We start from the raw sequence: 14,525 nt of genomic DNA on the forward strand, positions 1-14,525 counted from the left end.
TATGCAGGGGGTCAGACTCGATGATCTATTGAGGTCCCTTCCGACCCTAACATCTATGAATCTATGAAACAGGAAAGGTGCATGTAGGTGGTGAGTTATTTCCAGGAAAATAATGTTCCAAAGTGCAGGAAAATACTCAGACTAAGCAAAAAAAAGATGCAACTGCCTCTCACCCATCCTTTCCAGTGCACCCTTTCCCACAACAGCACAAACTTGCTTTCATGGTGCAATTCTCTCCTTCTTTCACCAGATGGCACTGCACCCAGCAAGCTCGCTAATCCAGTGCTTCTCAAACTATCTGATGTGGCGGACCTGGAATTTTTTTTCCAGTGGGCCAGGGACCGGTGCCCGGTTCACCCGGTGGCAACAACTGCGTGTAACAGTGCTACACAAATGCACAACCAGCTGTTTCTTTCTCTTTCCTCACCTCGCATGATGTGATGTCACCTGGAGTGTTGGAACGTACGAACTGCGGCGCTATGACATATCAATGTTATGCTTCTGAAAATATATTTCTTTCTTTCCTGGGAACTCGATGCGGACCGGCAACTGGTGGCTCGCGGACTGGCAATGGTCCACGGACCACCGCTTTGAGAAGCACTAAGTCTAATCAACAAGTAGTATTGTAAGCACTCACATACTGTCCAGAAGATCAGAGTCCCGTATCTGCAAAGCAAGCCTTCCACAGGTTTGGACAATGAACAAGGCTGTCAGGAATCAAGGGACCCGGGGCTAAGAAAATGAACTCAAAGGAGAAACAGGCAAAATGTCTATTCTTCTCACTCAGCAGTTCACCCAGCACCCACTAACCCCTGCATTCCATCCACTTGTCTTTGTCACTCCTACACGTGTCTCTAGGAGTCTTAGCTAGGAGCAGACTGCATGACCAAAGAAGTCAAAGTACCAGTATTTAAAAAAATATTTTCTACTTTGTTGCAGCCAATATCATTGTAAATAGCAGTCATCTCAGTTCAGAATGCAATTTAGTTTCCATCACAAATCCAATTAAAGATTCCCTCTAAAACCCATAGGAAAAGCAGTGTTGGTCTCAAAACTAGTAGGTTCCATCAGGTGGCTGAGGTACACCTTTTCTAAAGAAAATGCCAATTTGTTTCATGGTGAGTTACAAAACTCAAGGGAAACCAGAACCAGAGTTTATATAGTTTACTGCTTTTTGCAACTCTGCAGCAAAAAACAAACAAACCACAACACAGGAGGAAATAAGATTTAGTTCACTGCACTCCCCAACACTCAGGTGTAGCATACAGCTCCAATATTTCACTGGCTGAAGATTAATTACAGAAGCTATTAACACATGACTCAGCAGGGGGTACATTAACTCACCCACATGGAATCGCATCCCCAGGGTTCAGAGGAAATGGCATGTCCTTCCAAAGATGTTCAGGGCTAGTGGTTAGTGAAGTCTCTTGTTTTGCAGATCTGTCCCTTACCAGGATTATAACTGGCTAAGAATCCTCTCTCAAAAATCTTTAAGTGCTATCAAAATTACTAATATATCCCTTAGATGCTCAGAAATTTCAGAATTACACTACAACACAGTGCCAAATTAATTAGCCCCCGCAAACTGAATAAGTAGTGCTGAGCCAGCGTGGGCCCAATCTGGCCCAAGGACTGAGTGCAGCTCTGTGAAGCATGCACCCAGGACCAGCCCCAAGTGCAGCCATGGACTGTGTACACCTGGGACCAGCCCTGAACATAGCTGCAGACAGCATGTGCCCAGCACTGGCCCAGAGTAGATACCAGTGCACATGTCCAATTTCAGACCCGGGGGGAACAGCACCAGGGGCTATGCATATCTTTGGCATCCCTGCACTACACTCCTCAAACTACACACCCCTACCCACCCTTAAGCCCCTCCCTTGAGTAGAGGCTAGGAAATTGCATGTGGAGACTTCTGCATTGAATAACACTTGCGGGCTGGCCTGGGGTATCTTGGGGTTAATAGCATGAAGTTCTATGCTTCTCCGTGGTACTAAGGACCACAAAATTCTTAATATAGAGCATAAACAAATGCTTTCAGGTAGTGAACCATTTTAGCAGGACTCTATAACATTCTTGTATGTATACCAAGCTTCTTGCATATGATTCACACCAACTCTGAAGTGGCCTAGATACTATAGGATTACACCAATCTTATGTTTGTGGCTGCCAACTAAGTGAAGCTGTTTGGCATGGGTAAATGAAGCACTAAAGCCAGTGCTCTCAGTTGGGTCAGATAAGGTGGTGTGGATTTTAGAAAATCTATTTTATATATATATATATATATATATATATACACACATATACACACACACACACATACACACACACATGAGGAACATAGGAAGTACCACAGCAAATCAGATTCAGGAGCCATCCTGTCCAGCATTCCATCTCCTGCTGTAACCAACATGAGATACTGTGCAGGGAAGTGTACAAAACCATGAAGTAGGCAAACGTGCAGTATAACCTGCCCCCATGAAGGTACTGTCACTTTTATGAAGAATTCAGGAGACCAAAGGATATGGCCCAACTGGTTTACTGATTAAGAATCTCTGAATCTTGCTAAGATCTTAGCTTCAAACACATCCTGTGGCAATGAATTCCAGCCTATGTTCATGTTGTGCAAAAACAACCAATTTGCTCATATATGACACATAGCTTTCCCAAAAAATTAGCCACTGGAAACGGGGTATCTAATGTGAGGAAATGTAGGGAACAGAGAAACTAATCATGAAGGAGCCAAGTTGTTTATCCCCTCTTCTTGAGCCAGGTGGGCAAACAGCAGATGGAGACAAGAGCTGAGCAGTTCAGTTCCAGCAGAATCGGGCCTGAACAGATATGAGAGCGAAATTGCACGGCCCCTCTTCTTGAAGCCAGGTGGGAAGCCAGCAGGACCTGCTGGAGCCAAACAGCCCAAGCCCCTCCTCCTGAGGTGGGTGGGCTCTCAGCTGACTCAGCAGGTGCTGCTAGCCATCTACCAGCCTCAGGAAGAGGGGTCCGGCAGTTTGGCTCCAGCAGGATCAGGCCCTCAGCTGATATGAAAGAAGTTTCTGGCTGCCCATTCAGCTTAAGAGGGGCTGGGTAGTTTAACTCAGCCAGCAGCCACCTACTGAGAGTCAGTTGAGGGCCAATCTTGGTGGAGTCAAACTGCTTGGCCCCTCAGGCCAGGCAGGCAGCCAGCAGCACCTGCCGCATCCTTCAGCTGTGTGCGCGGGAGCGGGGGTTGATAGAGCAGCCACGGGTTTTTTTTTCTGTTCCCTTAATGCAGCTGCCTGTATTTTCTCTGCAAAATGCTTACTGATATTTTCAAGGAAAGATCTGTTTCATTTCACCTTCCACAAACAAGGTGTGCATCTTATTCAGGCACGTGTGTCATGCAAGAAAATGCAGTATTTCTTTTCATCCATTTTACTGCATCCAAACAGAAGTCTCTCAACCTTACCCAACTGTAAGTTTCAGTTTTGCAGTATCTTCCAACTCTTTCCTCCAAATCACCCAGCCATGTATTATTTAAAGAAGCCATCAAGTCTTCCTCTGGGCCCCCAAGATCAGATAGACACCAAGCCATTTGTTATACCATTCCTTCTAGATGAGAGATGTAAAGCTGGCTATCAACAGCACAGAATATATAGCCTCTAGCTCCTTACCAAGTGGTTCCAGCAGCCTTGCTCACAGGCTGATGACTAAAGGCTCCTGCAGAAGAGAACCCATAGCTACTTCCTGGGTTACTGATGGGCTACTCCATTCTCACCTCCCAAATAGGTCAAGAAAATCTCAGCAGATGAACATTCAGGTCTCTGAATATCTCACCTTGTGCAGACTGCTCTCTCCTCGCACTGCTGAAGGGGCAGACAAATTTTGATGTAGCTAGGAGATCCTGCTGCATACATGGTTTGTGCTACCAATGAGCTCTTCAGGGTAAAAGTTAACATGCACAAGGTTTTCAAAGCACTGTGGAATTTGTGCAAGCAGCAAGACTTAGACATAGGTACTTGGGTGATGTCACTGGACTGCACAAGTAACAACCCCATCCCCCAACACATAACAGTCACCAAAATGACATGGGGAAAGCAACCAAAATGGCTTGCTGGTACATGTTATAGATTAAAGATGTTAAATTAAACATTTTGCTCATACTCCTGTTGTGCATGGTATTTCTCACTCTTGCTGACTGTGGAATTATGTCAGCAAATGCTAACTGCTCTGTGCAAAGACAGAGGCAGCAAACCTGTGGTATGGGTGCCACCAAGTGGCATGGACAGCCTGTATGTGGCACTCAGAAGATCAGGGAGAGGGCAAGGACCACAGAAGTAGATAGGGCAGGGAACACAGAAAATCAGGCAGGGAGGAGAAAGCACAGCAGCAGATAGGGCAAGGGAAGGGAATTAGAGTGGCACTCAGCAAGGGTGTGGTACTTAATTTGTGGGACAAAGGTTGGCCCCTACTGTGTGAATAGACAGACCCCACTTGGTATTTCACTATTTGCAACTTGGTACTTTAGAGAGGAACTGAAAGCCCCAGCTTGCCATAGGTGCATATGCTGAAGTTCACTTCATTTTTCTTTAGAGCCAATGCAATTCCATATTCCGTAAGAGGTTAAAACTGCCTTCCTCCGAGCTGAGGTACATCAAGCATACTGAGGAAGGCACATTATTACAGGACATCAGAGAAGCAGGGGGAGAGAACACTCCTACTCAGAAAACTGTAGCATTACATGCAGTACACCAGAAACAGGCAGGCAACAGAGAGTGATTTAAAAGAGAACTTAACAGTTCTAATTGGGTTTGAGGTAAAAATTGCTCTATTTGCAAGCCTAAAGTAAGACAAAATTACCCAAGAGTGGGACAGTTTCATCAATAAAGGAATCAAATGAAAGCCAAATTAGTTGTGCCATGTCTGGAACCTGATGGCCCAAGGGTTAATATGCCCACTGCAAATCCCAGAAAGGGTAGATATGGACAAAGCAGAAACAGCAGTGAGTTGTATCTACTCTTCATTAAAAAAAACTGCGCTCTCATAGTTTCTTAGTTGTTAGGGGCTGGAAGTGACCTTACAGATCATTGGGTCCAGCTTCCCTGCACGTGGGCAGGAAAGACTGCTAGGATCAAACGATCCCAGCAAGATGGGAGTCAAGACTTTTCTGAAGAACTTCTGGGGGGAGCCTGTTCCAAACACTTGGCTTGTAAAGACGTTTTTCCTTATGCCTAGCCTGAAGCGAACTTCAATCAGCTTGTACCCATTATTTCTTGTCCTTTGGACTCGAGCTTCTCCACATCCTTCTTGAAGTGTGGTGCCCAAAACTGGATGCAGTACTCCAGTTCCAGTCTCACCAAGACAGAGTAAAGCAGGAGGACAACATCCTTTGCCTTGCTCAAGATGCCTCAGTGGGTGCATGCCAGTGTTTGGTTAGCTCTGCCAGCTACAGCATTGCATTGGTGGCTCATGTTCATTCTGTTGTCAATCATGACACCCAGTTGTGGTGCTGGCAAGCAGAGCGCTGCCAAGCCTGGAAGTGTGCTGTGGGTTCTCTCTCCCCAGATGGAGCTTTCTACATTGTTCTGTATTGAATGACATCGGGTTGAAGTCTGCCCATTTCACAAGCCTGTCCAGGTTGGCCTGCATTGCCAGCCTGTCTTCGGGCATGACAACACTCCCCCATACTTTAGTATCATCAGGGAACTTTGCCAGCTTTAATACCTGAATCCAAATAGTTAATGAACATGTTGAAAAGCACTGTCCAAGTACTGACTTTTGAGGGACACCTTCACTGGTCACCTTCTTCCATGGCGACTCAGTTCTGTCAATCAGTACCCAATTTGACCATGAGGACATCATGGGAGATCAGGTCAAAGGCCTTTTTGAAGTCCAAGTATATGACATCAACCTCATTTCCTCTATCCAGGTGGCAAGTAACCTGATCATAGAAGGAAACGAGGTTGGTCGGGCACAACCTGCCCGTGACAAAGCCATGTTGGCTATCCTTCAGAACACTGTCTTCAGTTAGCCTGTGTGTGATGTTTTCTTTGATGACTTTCTCCAGGATTTCACCTGGGACTGAGGTCAAACTGATTGGCCTGTAGTTTCCTGGGACCTTCCTTCTCCCTTTCTTAAAGACAGGTACCACGCTGGCTTTTTTTCCAGTCTTCTGGGACCTCTCCCATGTGCCATGAGTCTTCAAATAACTTTGCCATCAGTCGTGCAATGATGTCAGTCAGTTCCTTTAGCACCCTTGGGTGTAGCTCTCAATACTACAGCCAGGAAAATGCAACAAAAACATGAAACTTAGGAAACAACACAGACAACCTCTGCATTAATGTTCTGGAGGGTTTGAGAATCCTTAAGTTACTGAATTGTATTGTCCAGCCACCACCCTGCCATTCAGTCTCTTCACATCCCTATTGCAACTGTAACAGTCACATGAAAGCGCCCCCTTAGTGCTGAGCCCTCCGGCTCCTGTATCACTACTCCAGCCTGATCTTTATGTATTCACAGGGCCCTGCTGCTCTACAGGCACCTAACTGCCTGAAGGTGCGTGGCCCTCCATTAGGCTGTTGCCTCAGTAACCCACAGCTATGGAGCTCTGCTTAAACCATAGTGCTCCCGGGTCAGGCTGCTTCAGCCTTAAAGGAGCAGGCACACCTTAGTGCCCTGCTACAGTGGGTATTCACATACTTCTGATGGATCAGTCTTTTTTTGTGAACCTGACAGTCTGTAGACCCCCAGGGGTCTGTGGACCACAGGTTGAAAACCTTAAGGTGTTTGGAGTGGTATGGACTGGAGAGAAAACAGCTGAGCTAGTTTTGGGGTAATCAAGTCTCTGCCAACTGGACTGGAGACAGAGGGGCTGCTTAACCCATGGGGGATGAGGTAGATGACAGTCTTTTGGCTGTGTGGCTTTTGTCCCCCATAAATGCCTTTATTGAAGAGAAGCAGTCTGCTTTTGCTGCCGGGACTTCCCTTTGAAGTGGTGAAGTTCACTGGGAGCCGAACAAGGAGAGAGTTCTCCAAGACATGGCCATGGATAGCCAGGGAAGGAGAGGGACAAAACAGCCAAGGTCTCAAGAGCTGGAAGGAACCGGGGCTTCCCCACTCTAGAGGCTGCACCTGGGCTGGCTTGTTGGGGGAGGGTACTCAGACAGACAAGATAAGGCTAGGGGTTGTGAGCAAGTGCTCCCCTGGGGGAATCCATGACACCTTCATCAAATTTCAGGGTTACAGCTTCACAATCCAGTGTCATACCCAAGCCAGACCAATCACACAGAAACAACTGTGAAGGGGCCAACCACACAGGCTGGCTATAGAGACTGACACCTCTCAGCTTCTAGTTAACTTCTACTAGAACAACATCAAATCAAGTAGGAGGAGAAGAGGTGATATCCTGTTCCCTCTATTGGGAAAAGGAGAGAGGTACCTGAATGGTGATGGTTCCCTTTCCACCATCTGTTTGCAGGTGAATCTCCATATCTGGCAAGACCTTCCCTTCAGACATCAGTTTATAACGAAGTTTTTCCAGAGCATCATTGCCATTCGAGATCAGCTCCCGGATAAACACCTGGGAAATGACATGGTCACAGGCTGCAGACTCCATCTAGCCATCAATAACCCCAACAACTGCCTGCCCCATTTGGGATGAGCTGTCAGACCAGAGGTTCTCATGCCCTAACAAGCACACAGATTCAGTGCTCTGGGTGTAAAGAGCATCATAGTTCAGTAATATTAGCCAAGAGTGCCTGTGTAGAGAACAGTCTACAACAGGGCTTGTCAAACAGGGATGTGTGTACTCCTAGGGATACATGAAAAGGTGCTAGAGAGCATGCATGGGCAGGAGGGGTCGGAGCGCTCCCACCCACCACCCCACATAGCCACCTCCCAGGAGCAAGGCCAGGGGGGCAAGGACAACAGCACCCCTCTGTGGGCCACACAAGCACCAGCCGGCCGGACATGGGTTGCGGCAGGGGGAAGGAGCCTGCACTCAGAGCCTGCCACTGCCATCCCCCACCCTGCACTGCTGCCCCCTGCCCCGCACACCAATTTCCCACAGCTGGTTATACATGCAGCTCCATGGGCTGCTGATGGATGGTGCATGTTTGGCAGGGTGCGAGGCCTGTCAGCAGCCTGTGGAGCTGCATGTGCAACTGGCCGTGGGAAAGCGGGGCACAGTGGAGTGGGTGGTGGTGGCAGCCGCGTGCACACCCTCCCCCCTGCTCCACGTCTGGCTGCCACCACCAGAAGGGGTACACTTCTTTAAAAAGGTTGAAAACCCCTGGTCTACAGTATGCCAAGTGATGTTGATTCCAGAATTCCATAGCACATTCCCAATGGAACCAGTGGGCCCACTTATGCCTCTGTTCCCGGCCACTGATGAAGCGTATAGGTAGACCCCTATCAAGAAGGAGGAACACCACCTCCCCAGCCACTGCAGTGCAAAGACATACTTCTCCCAGGAAAGGTAAACTGCCTTCTAACAATCACTGTGTTTAAAATGCTGCATTAAAAACAAGAGGAGAAAAATGACTGGTGATAAAAAGGGGGAGGTTCTCCACACACTATTACTAGGGCTCCAGAGGTCTTGACTGCTTTAACGCCATCATGCTGGAACTCGAGAAAGAGTGCAGCAAGCAACCAACTCTTTTTCTCTTTTGACGCTGTGTAGGTTGGCTTGTCTAAAATGTGTTGCTAGAACAGACAGTTGCCACAGCCAGAATAGACCCACAGTCATCTGCATGTATTTACACGTGAAATTAGAAATGCATTCTAAGAGACTTCAGTGGAAGCTGGGCACTTGCTCGGACTGGCTTTCCAGCAAATCCCAAGCATGCATTCCCACTGCAAGGACGGTGTCTGATGCTGCCACAAAAATCACACAAATGAGCCTTCACAAAATGGGAAATTCACCAGCTCCAGAATGATTAGCATGTGCCCTACCTCTTTCTCAGAGTACAAGGAACGAGCAACAATGTCCAACAGCTTCTTTGTCTCAGCCTGGAACTCATGTTTGGAGGCTGCACCTAGAATTAATCACAAACACATCCCAGGGTATTTCACTGGAGTTCCATCATAAAGGACACAGCCCCTCCCAGTACACATCACCCTCCCAGGGCCTCTGTCTGCGTAGGGATGTGGGCAGCCATGGCTTCGGCTGCAACTACAACAAAGGTGCCAAATGTTTCCAAATAGGAGATAAGTGTCTGCCAAGTGGGCATCCTACCTCCAGGCTTAGACCTGAATCACTGCACACAAACTGCAGAGTAGCCAGCAGATGATGTGTGATGCAAGCCTTGATCCCTGCCTGTCTGTGTTAGAGCTGAAACAGCAATTTAGCCATGAAAGACAATGTCTCACATCCAAGCCCTGGAGCCATCAAATCCCCAAGTGCCACAGCTTTCTTTATGGCTCATCCCCTGTACCCTGTCCCTCTAAATTTTATTGCCCTGTGCCCTACCAGACAGGAGTCCTCAGTGCTGTACCAAGTCAGAGCAAAGAAAGTTCCCAGAGCACAAAGGAACTATCTGCACACACCACAACCCAAGGACTTTCACAAGCACGCTACACTCCTAGCTTCAAAACTGTGGCATAGAGTAGGTGTGTCAAAGTTATGGCCTGCAAAACTCCCTTATCCATTCCCCAGTGATACTCCTGGGTCTCATAGTTGACCCACTCCAGGATGTGAGCCACATGTCACATGGGTTGTGAACCAACTAGGGAATATGCTGGATCCAGGAGGCTGGGGTGGGGGTGGTGCTTCCTAGGCCCAATGTAGCCATACCATTTATTCAGCCAGGAGGACCAGATGAGTTTGATGCAGAGTAACCAAAGCATTATGCAGCTCTTAGCTAGGGGCTCCACATGCAGCTATTCTTGAACTAACCCACCAGAATGGCTATAGCAAAAGGAGATAAGGCATTTCAAGAACAATGCTTCCACCAAGAGATTCTCTTTGGGCCTCTTAAGGCCTGACTTAGGGCCCTTCCAGCATTAGAGAATTCCAAAGACCCTGAGCAGCAGATTTGTGTCCCATCACATGCATCAGAGCCCAGACAACAAAGTGATAGGCATTGAGGACTGAATCCATTAAGAGTTTTGTAGTCCTATATCCTCACAAACAGCATAGAAAAGACCATGAAATGCCAAGTTAAGGCAAGCTAAGGTACTATATAGCGCTCAGACAACTCCCTTTGCTTTAAGACAACTCTCCTTGGACACAGACAAAGCAGTTAGCTCCAACAGGCATGACAAAATCATTCCAATGTGATCTCTGTCATCAAGAGAAATGAGCTGGTCTTGCACAGTCCACTTTTTTTTTTTTTAAACAGCAAGTGTAAAACATGAAGCCATTTTGGAATCCAGACGTGTGCGCCCACGTACACGCAGTCTACCCAGCACATCATACTGTAAGTTCCTGCCATGGTGAAACTGGAAATCTGCACATATCATTCCTGAGAGGTTTTGCTCCCCAACAGGTTCTCACACTATGGGGGACACCAAAAAGGCAGAAGTCTGAATGTGTTCTTCCTTATGTTTTTCACTCTGTAAGTAACTGTGTAACTGGAGGATCCCTTGTGTTAGTTTGGGCGATTTTATTTTTTGTTAGGACACCTGAAGATCTTGGTCATGAAACCCCAAGCCTTTATCTGTACCACATCAACAATAGCTTATTTCACCTAAATCTTGAAAAGGAACAAATGGTCTGCCCCAAAGACCATCCTGACTGCAACATCCTTCAGTTCTGAAACCAGTTAGAAGTGTCAAGTAAACATGCTACTTATCCTTTTTATGGCTATAGGGGTACAAATCAATCTGTCACCAGATGAAGAGATGACAGACAGCTGCATCTCTCCTTCAGAGGCAGGGGTTGCTCCTGGGTGACTGCTCCAGGCTCCCACAGAACACTCACCCTCCCATGCAGAACACACAGAGGACAGTTTTCATTGCATCTGTTCTGCCCAGACTCCACAAAACTTCCCTATAAAGATACCCCTTGCCCATGCTAACCTTTCACATTCTCTGTATTGCTGATGATGGTGTGCAAGGACTCTTCATCTTTGTTCTCAGCAGCCTGTGTGCTATAATTCCGCCCAGTGAGAACAGCGAGGGCAGCCAGGTTGTGTCGGGGCCTTGGGAAATTGAGTGCTGCTCTCTGCAAAAAGGTGGTCTCTCTTCCTGGAAGATGCAATTCAAGAGGTGTTAGTGCAAATGACAAATACAAGTGACAGAAAGGCTTACATCTGACCTGAGTGATAGTTCTCAAGAGAAGAAAGCACTTTGCTGTATTTCACAAGTTACAGGGTGAACTTAAGACAACATTAACTCTGGTGAAAAAGTAAACTACCACAACTTCACCAGGATTTTAAATCAAGCTAAGAACACACCTTTTGTCATGTGAAAAGAATATCCCACAGGGACTACCCAGAACCACCTACTAGATCTCACTGATCAGCACATTGATTCATTCCAAACCACTGCTCTCTGTAAGTACCTTTTAATCCTGCCCATTCCTTACCCAAAAGAAATTCCATTCCCAATTTAGCCTTCATGTTTAAACATTTAAGTTAATTTATTGCAGCTGAAAAGTCACCCCTTAAGATTCTGCATTTAATTAATAGGCAGAGAGGTTCCAGAATGACCAGCACATGCCCCTCTTATCAGTTGGGTCAGGGATATCCATCACTCTGGGATACCACGTACAGTAGACTGAAAGCAAGCACTGCTTTCTGAGTGACCAACATTATGAGGTACCAGATATGCCCCCATTCAAGTGCTGCTTTGGTCTCGACCTACTTAGCTCATATACTCTGACAGGAACGCAGCCCAGGCTGGTACAAATAAAGGAAAGAGTTGACAGCCATTCTGTACTGGGAACAGCCACCCCCCAATCACCTGAATTCAGGCTCTATCCCCATTCCCACCTTCCCCATATTTCCACCCCAACAAGCTCTGCAGCCCAAATGACATTTGAAGACACCACCTGGAAAACACTTGAGTGGGATGCAGACCACATCACCCAAACCTAGACCATCCAGCCTCCTCCTCGGATATGGCTGCTAACAGATCATCAGGGACTTTCCAGTACATAAGCTGAACTGCTCAGAAACACTGCAGCCACATACACCACAATAAATCTAAGAACTTGAGTCTGCTGACATTGACCTCCTTTGTACTAAGATTTTCTGTATCACATCTCTTCCACATGCCTCCAAGGGGGAAACCACAGACCACAGTGACAGCCTACAAAGCAGCAGCATCTAGATATGTGACAATCAGGAGCCACAGAGGAAAGCTGGGGCTGTTAAGGATATGCAGTGCAGGGGGATCCAAGGAGGGAGCTTTTCCCTCAGCTCTTGAAACTCATGGGTAGTCTCATTAATTGAAGAACAAGTCAGTTGCTCTGGGTTTGATAAGGCGGTTGCATTAAAACAGTGGTGCTCAGCCTTTTGGCCCTGCAGGCTGGACAAATGGTGCAAGGCTGGTCCACAGGTCAGATCCCTCACAGGGTCAGCACATGGACTGGGCCTATGATGTTCCAGCCAGACCACTCACTGCCCTGACACACTGGGCAGAAACATGCCAGCAAAGGAGTGGCAATGAACTGGCACCATGCCCCTGCCACCAAATTTCTGGACTTTTGGGGAGCCTGTCAGACCAGATAACATGGCTCCAAAGGCTAAATCTGGCCTGTGGGCAGAGCACCCCTGCACTAAAGCAAAAGCAGTAGCAGTTAATGCTAGAGATGTAAAATTTCCAGAAATTTTTAAACCACGGAAAAATGGAAATTTTGGGGAAAATTGAAATATATGCAATACTTATTTTCTTAGCACTGTTTACATATCTAAATTCACTTTGCTATTTTAAGAACATAAAATGTATTACATATAACTTGGTTTCCTCATAAAATTATCATGTTTGGTATATTTATTAGATTTAAAAGTATAGTTTATTCAGATAATAATTACAAATTTAGTAATTGAATTTACTTTCAAATGTTTTAATTTTTTGTTACAAATGGAGCTACAAGCTGCTGAACTCTAACATCTCTTAGTTTTTGCCAGTTTATGAGAAGCAGGCAAAAATTAAAGTTGAAAATCAACATGGAAGTTATTATGTATTCTGGACTTAGTCTCCTCCAGTGTCAAGCAGATACAGAAAGTACTCATTTTTAGAAAAAGAGCTGAGAAAAAAGGGGAAAAAAACCCCCAACTCATTGAATACAAATTTTGCTACGTGAAACTTTGTCTAATCAGTCTCATTTTCTGAGCTATCACTATCAGCAGTTTCTGCTTCTTCTGATACTTTATCATCTTCATGAACTTCTGAAAACTGAAGGTTTGCCTGGATTGAGACAAACTTCATTACTCTTTCACACAAGTTTATTTCTTGACTTGGTGTGAGTATTTCCAAACACAGACCAGTTTCTTTCACATGCTGCAGAAGATGGAGGAATCTGAAGCAGGCGAGAAGCAAGAGGAGTCAAAGGCTGTGTCGTACAAAGCCTTTGCCATCATGTTGCTGGAGGGATATGCTTGGCAGAGTTCTAGACTGCATTCCTGGACCAGATACCTGAAGACGTTCTGTATTCTGCAACTTCAGAAAGTACGTTGCTGTGAGGTTTTCACCTACTGCCCTGTCTAGGGCCTCCTGCAGTATATTCTGACTCTCGCCTGCCACGTCTGGATTAATTTCGATATTATTAGTTGGGAGGCGTTATTGCTGCAGTAGGACACTGGCAATCTATCTAGATTCTTATCTATGCTATGCTCTCTCCTTTGGCTCTCTCAGACAACACCCATGATTTCTATCATCAACTGAATCCAAGTCTTATGTGTGTTGAACAATTATTATTATTTTTATTTTTTTTTTTTAACATCCACAACCAGTTCATAGACAAATGGATTGCAGCTATTTCAGTTTGTTTTATATACTTTTAATTGTCCCCTTGGAAACCATTTTTTGGTAGAATCTTATCTTTATATTGTTGTATATTACTTAAGACAACTACTGAACCATTTTTAACATAACAGGAAATTTTACTTTGTTTCTTTTCTTCTTCTTTGATGAGATCTTGTCTCACTATGCCCTTCAGGGCACTCCCATTTCTTTTCCGTAAGGGTGGGGAAGTAGCCATGAGTCAGGCTCGCTCTTCCCTCAAGCACTCCTGGAGCACAGTTAGTCTCTATTAATGTCAAATGAAAAGAAAAAAATGAACTCAGCTTTTGTTGCGCCCAAGGAGCATCCACGGCTCCTCCCTTATCACGGTTTCTCCCGACGTTCTTCTCTTCCTTGGGACGATCTGAGAGTCAACTTACGTCTCCAGGGACTCCCAGCTTACTCCTCCAGTCATGCCCTCTCCATATGCAGGACCGGTTCCTGAGATTCTGCCGTCCCAGTAGTATTCCATGGTTTCTCTCCCTTGGAGCCTTCTTTCGCTCTTCTCCCTTCCAGTGTGCCATACCGTCCCACGCCGGGCTTTTCAATCCTCAAGGAACAGTTGCTCTGGAAACGGCATTCTCCCCGCTCGATCTCTTTCC

At 46.2% G+C, this 14,525-nt stretch overlaps 1 protein-coding gene across 1 annotated transcript in view; it reads right to left on the minus strand.

Annotated features, from left to right (window-relative positions):
- TRAP1 (TNF receptor associated protein 1) overlaps positions 1-14,525 on the minus strand; it is a 50,567-nt gene that overhangs the window by 33,014 nt on the left and 3,028 nt on the right. Inside the window, exons 2-4 of the mRNA XM_025216218.1 lie at positions 10,996-11,163; positions 8,929-9,011; positions 7,415-7,555 (exon numbers count right to left, since the gene is read on the minus strand). Of these exons, the coding sequence (XP_025072003.1) occupies positions 7,415-7,555; positions 8,929-9,011; positions 10,996-11,163 (392 nt within the window). The remainder of the gene's footprint in view (positions 1-7,414; positions 7,556-8,928; positions 9,012-10,995; positions 11,164-14,525) is intronic.

The sequence above is a fragment of the Alligator sinensis genome, unplaced genomic scaffold, assembly GCF_000455745.1.
Source record: "Alligator sinensis unplaced genomic scaffold, ASM45574v1 scaffold1416_1, whole genome shotgun sequence".
Lineage (NCBI taxonomy): Eukaryota > Metazoa > Chordata > Crocodylia > Alligatoridae > Alligator > Alligator sinensis.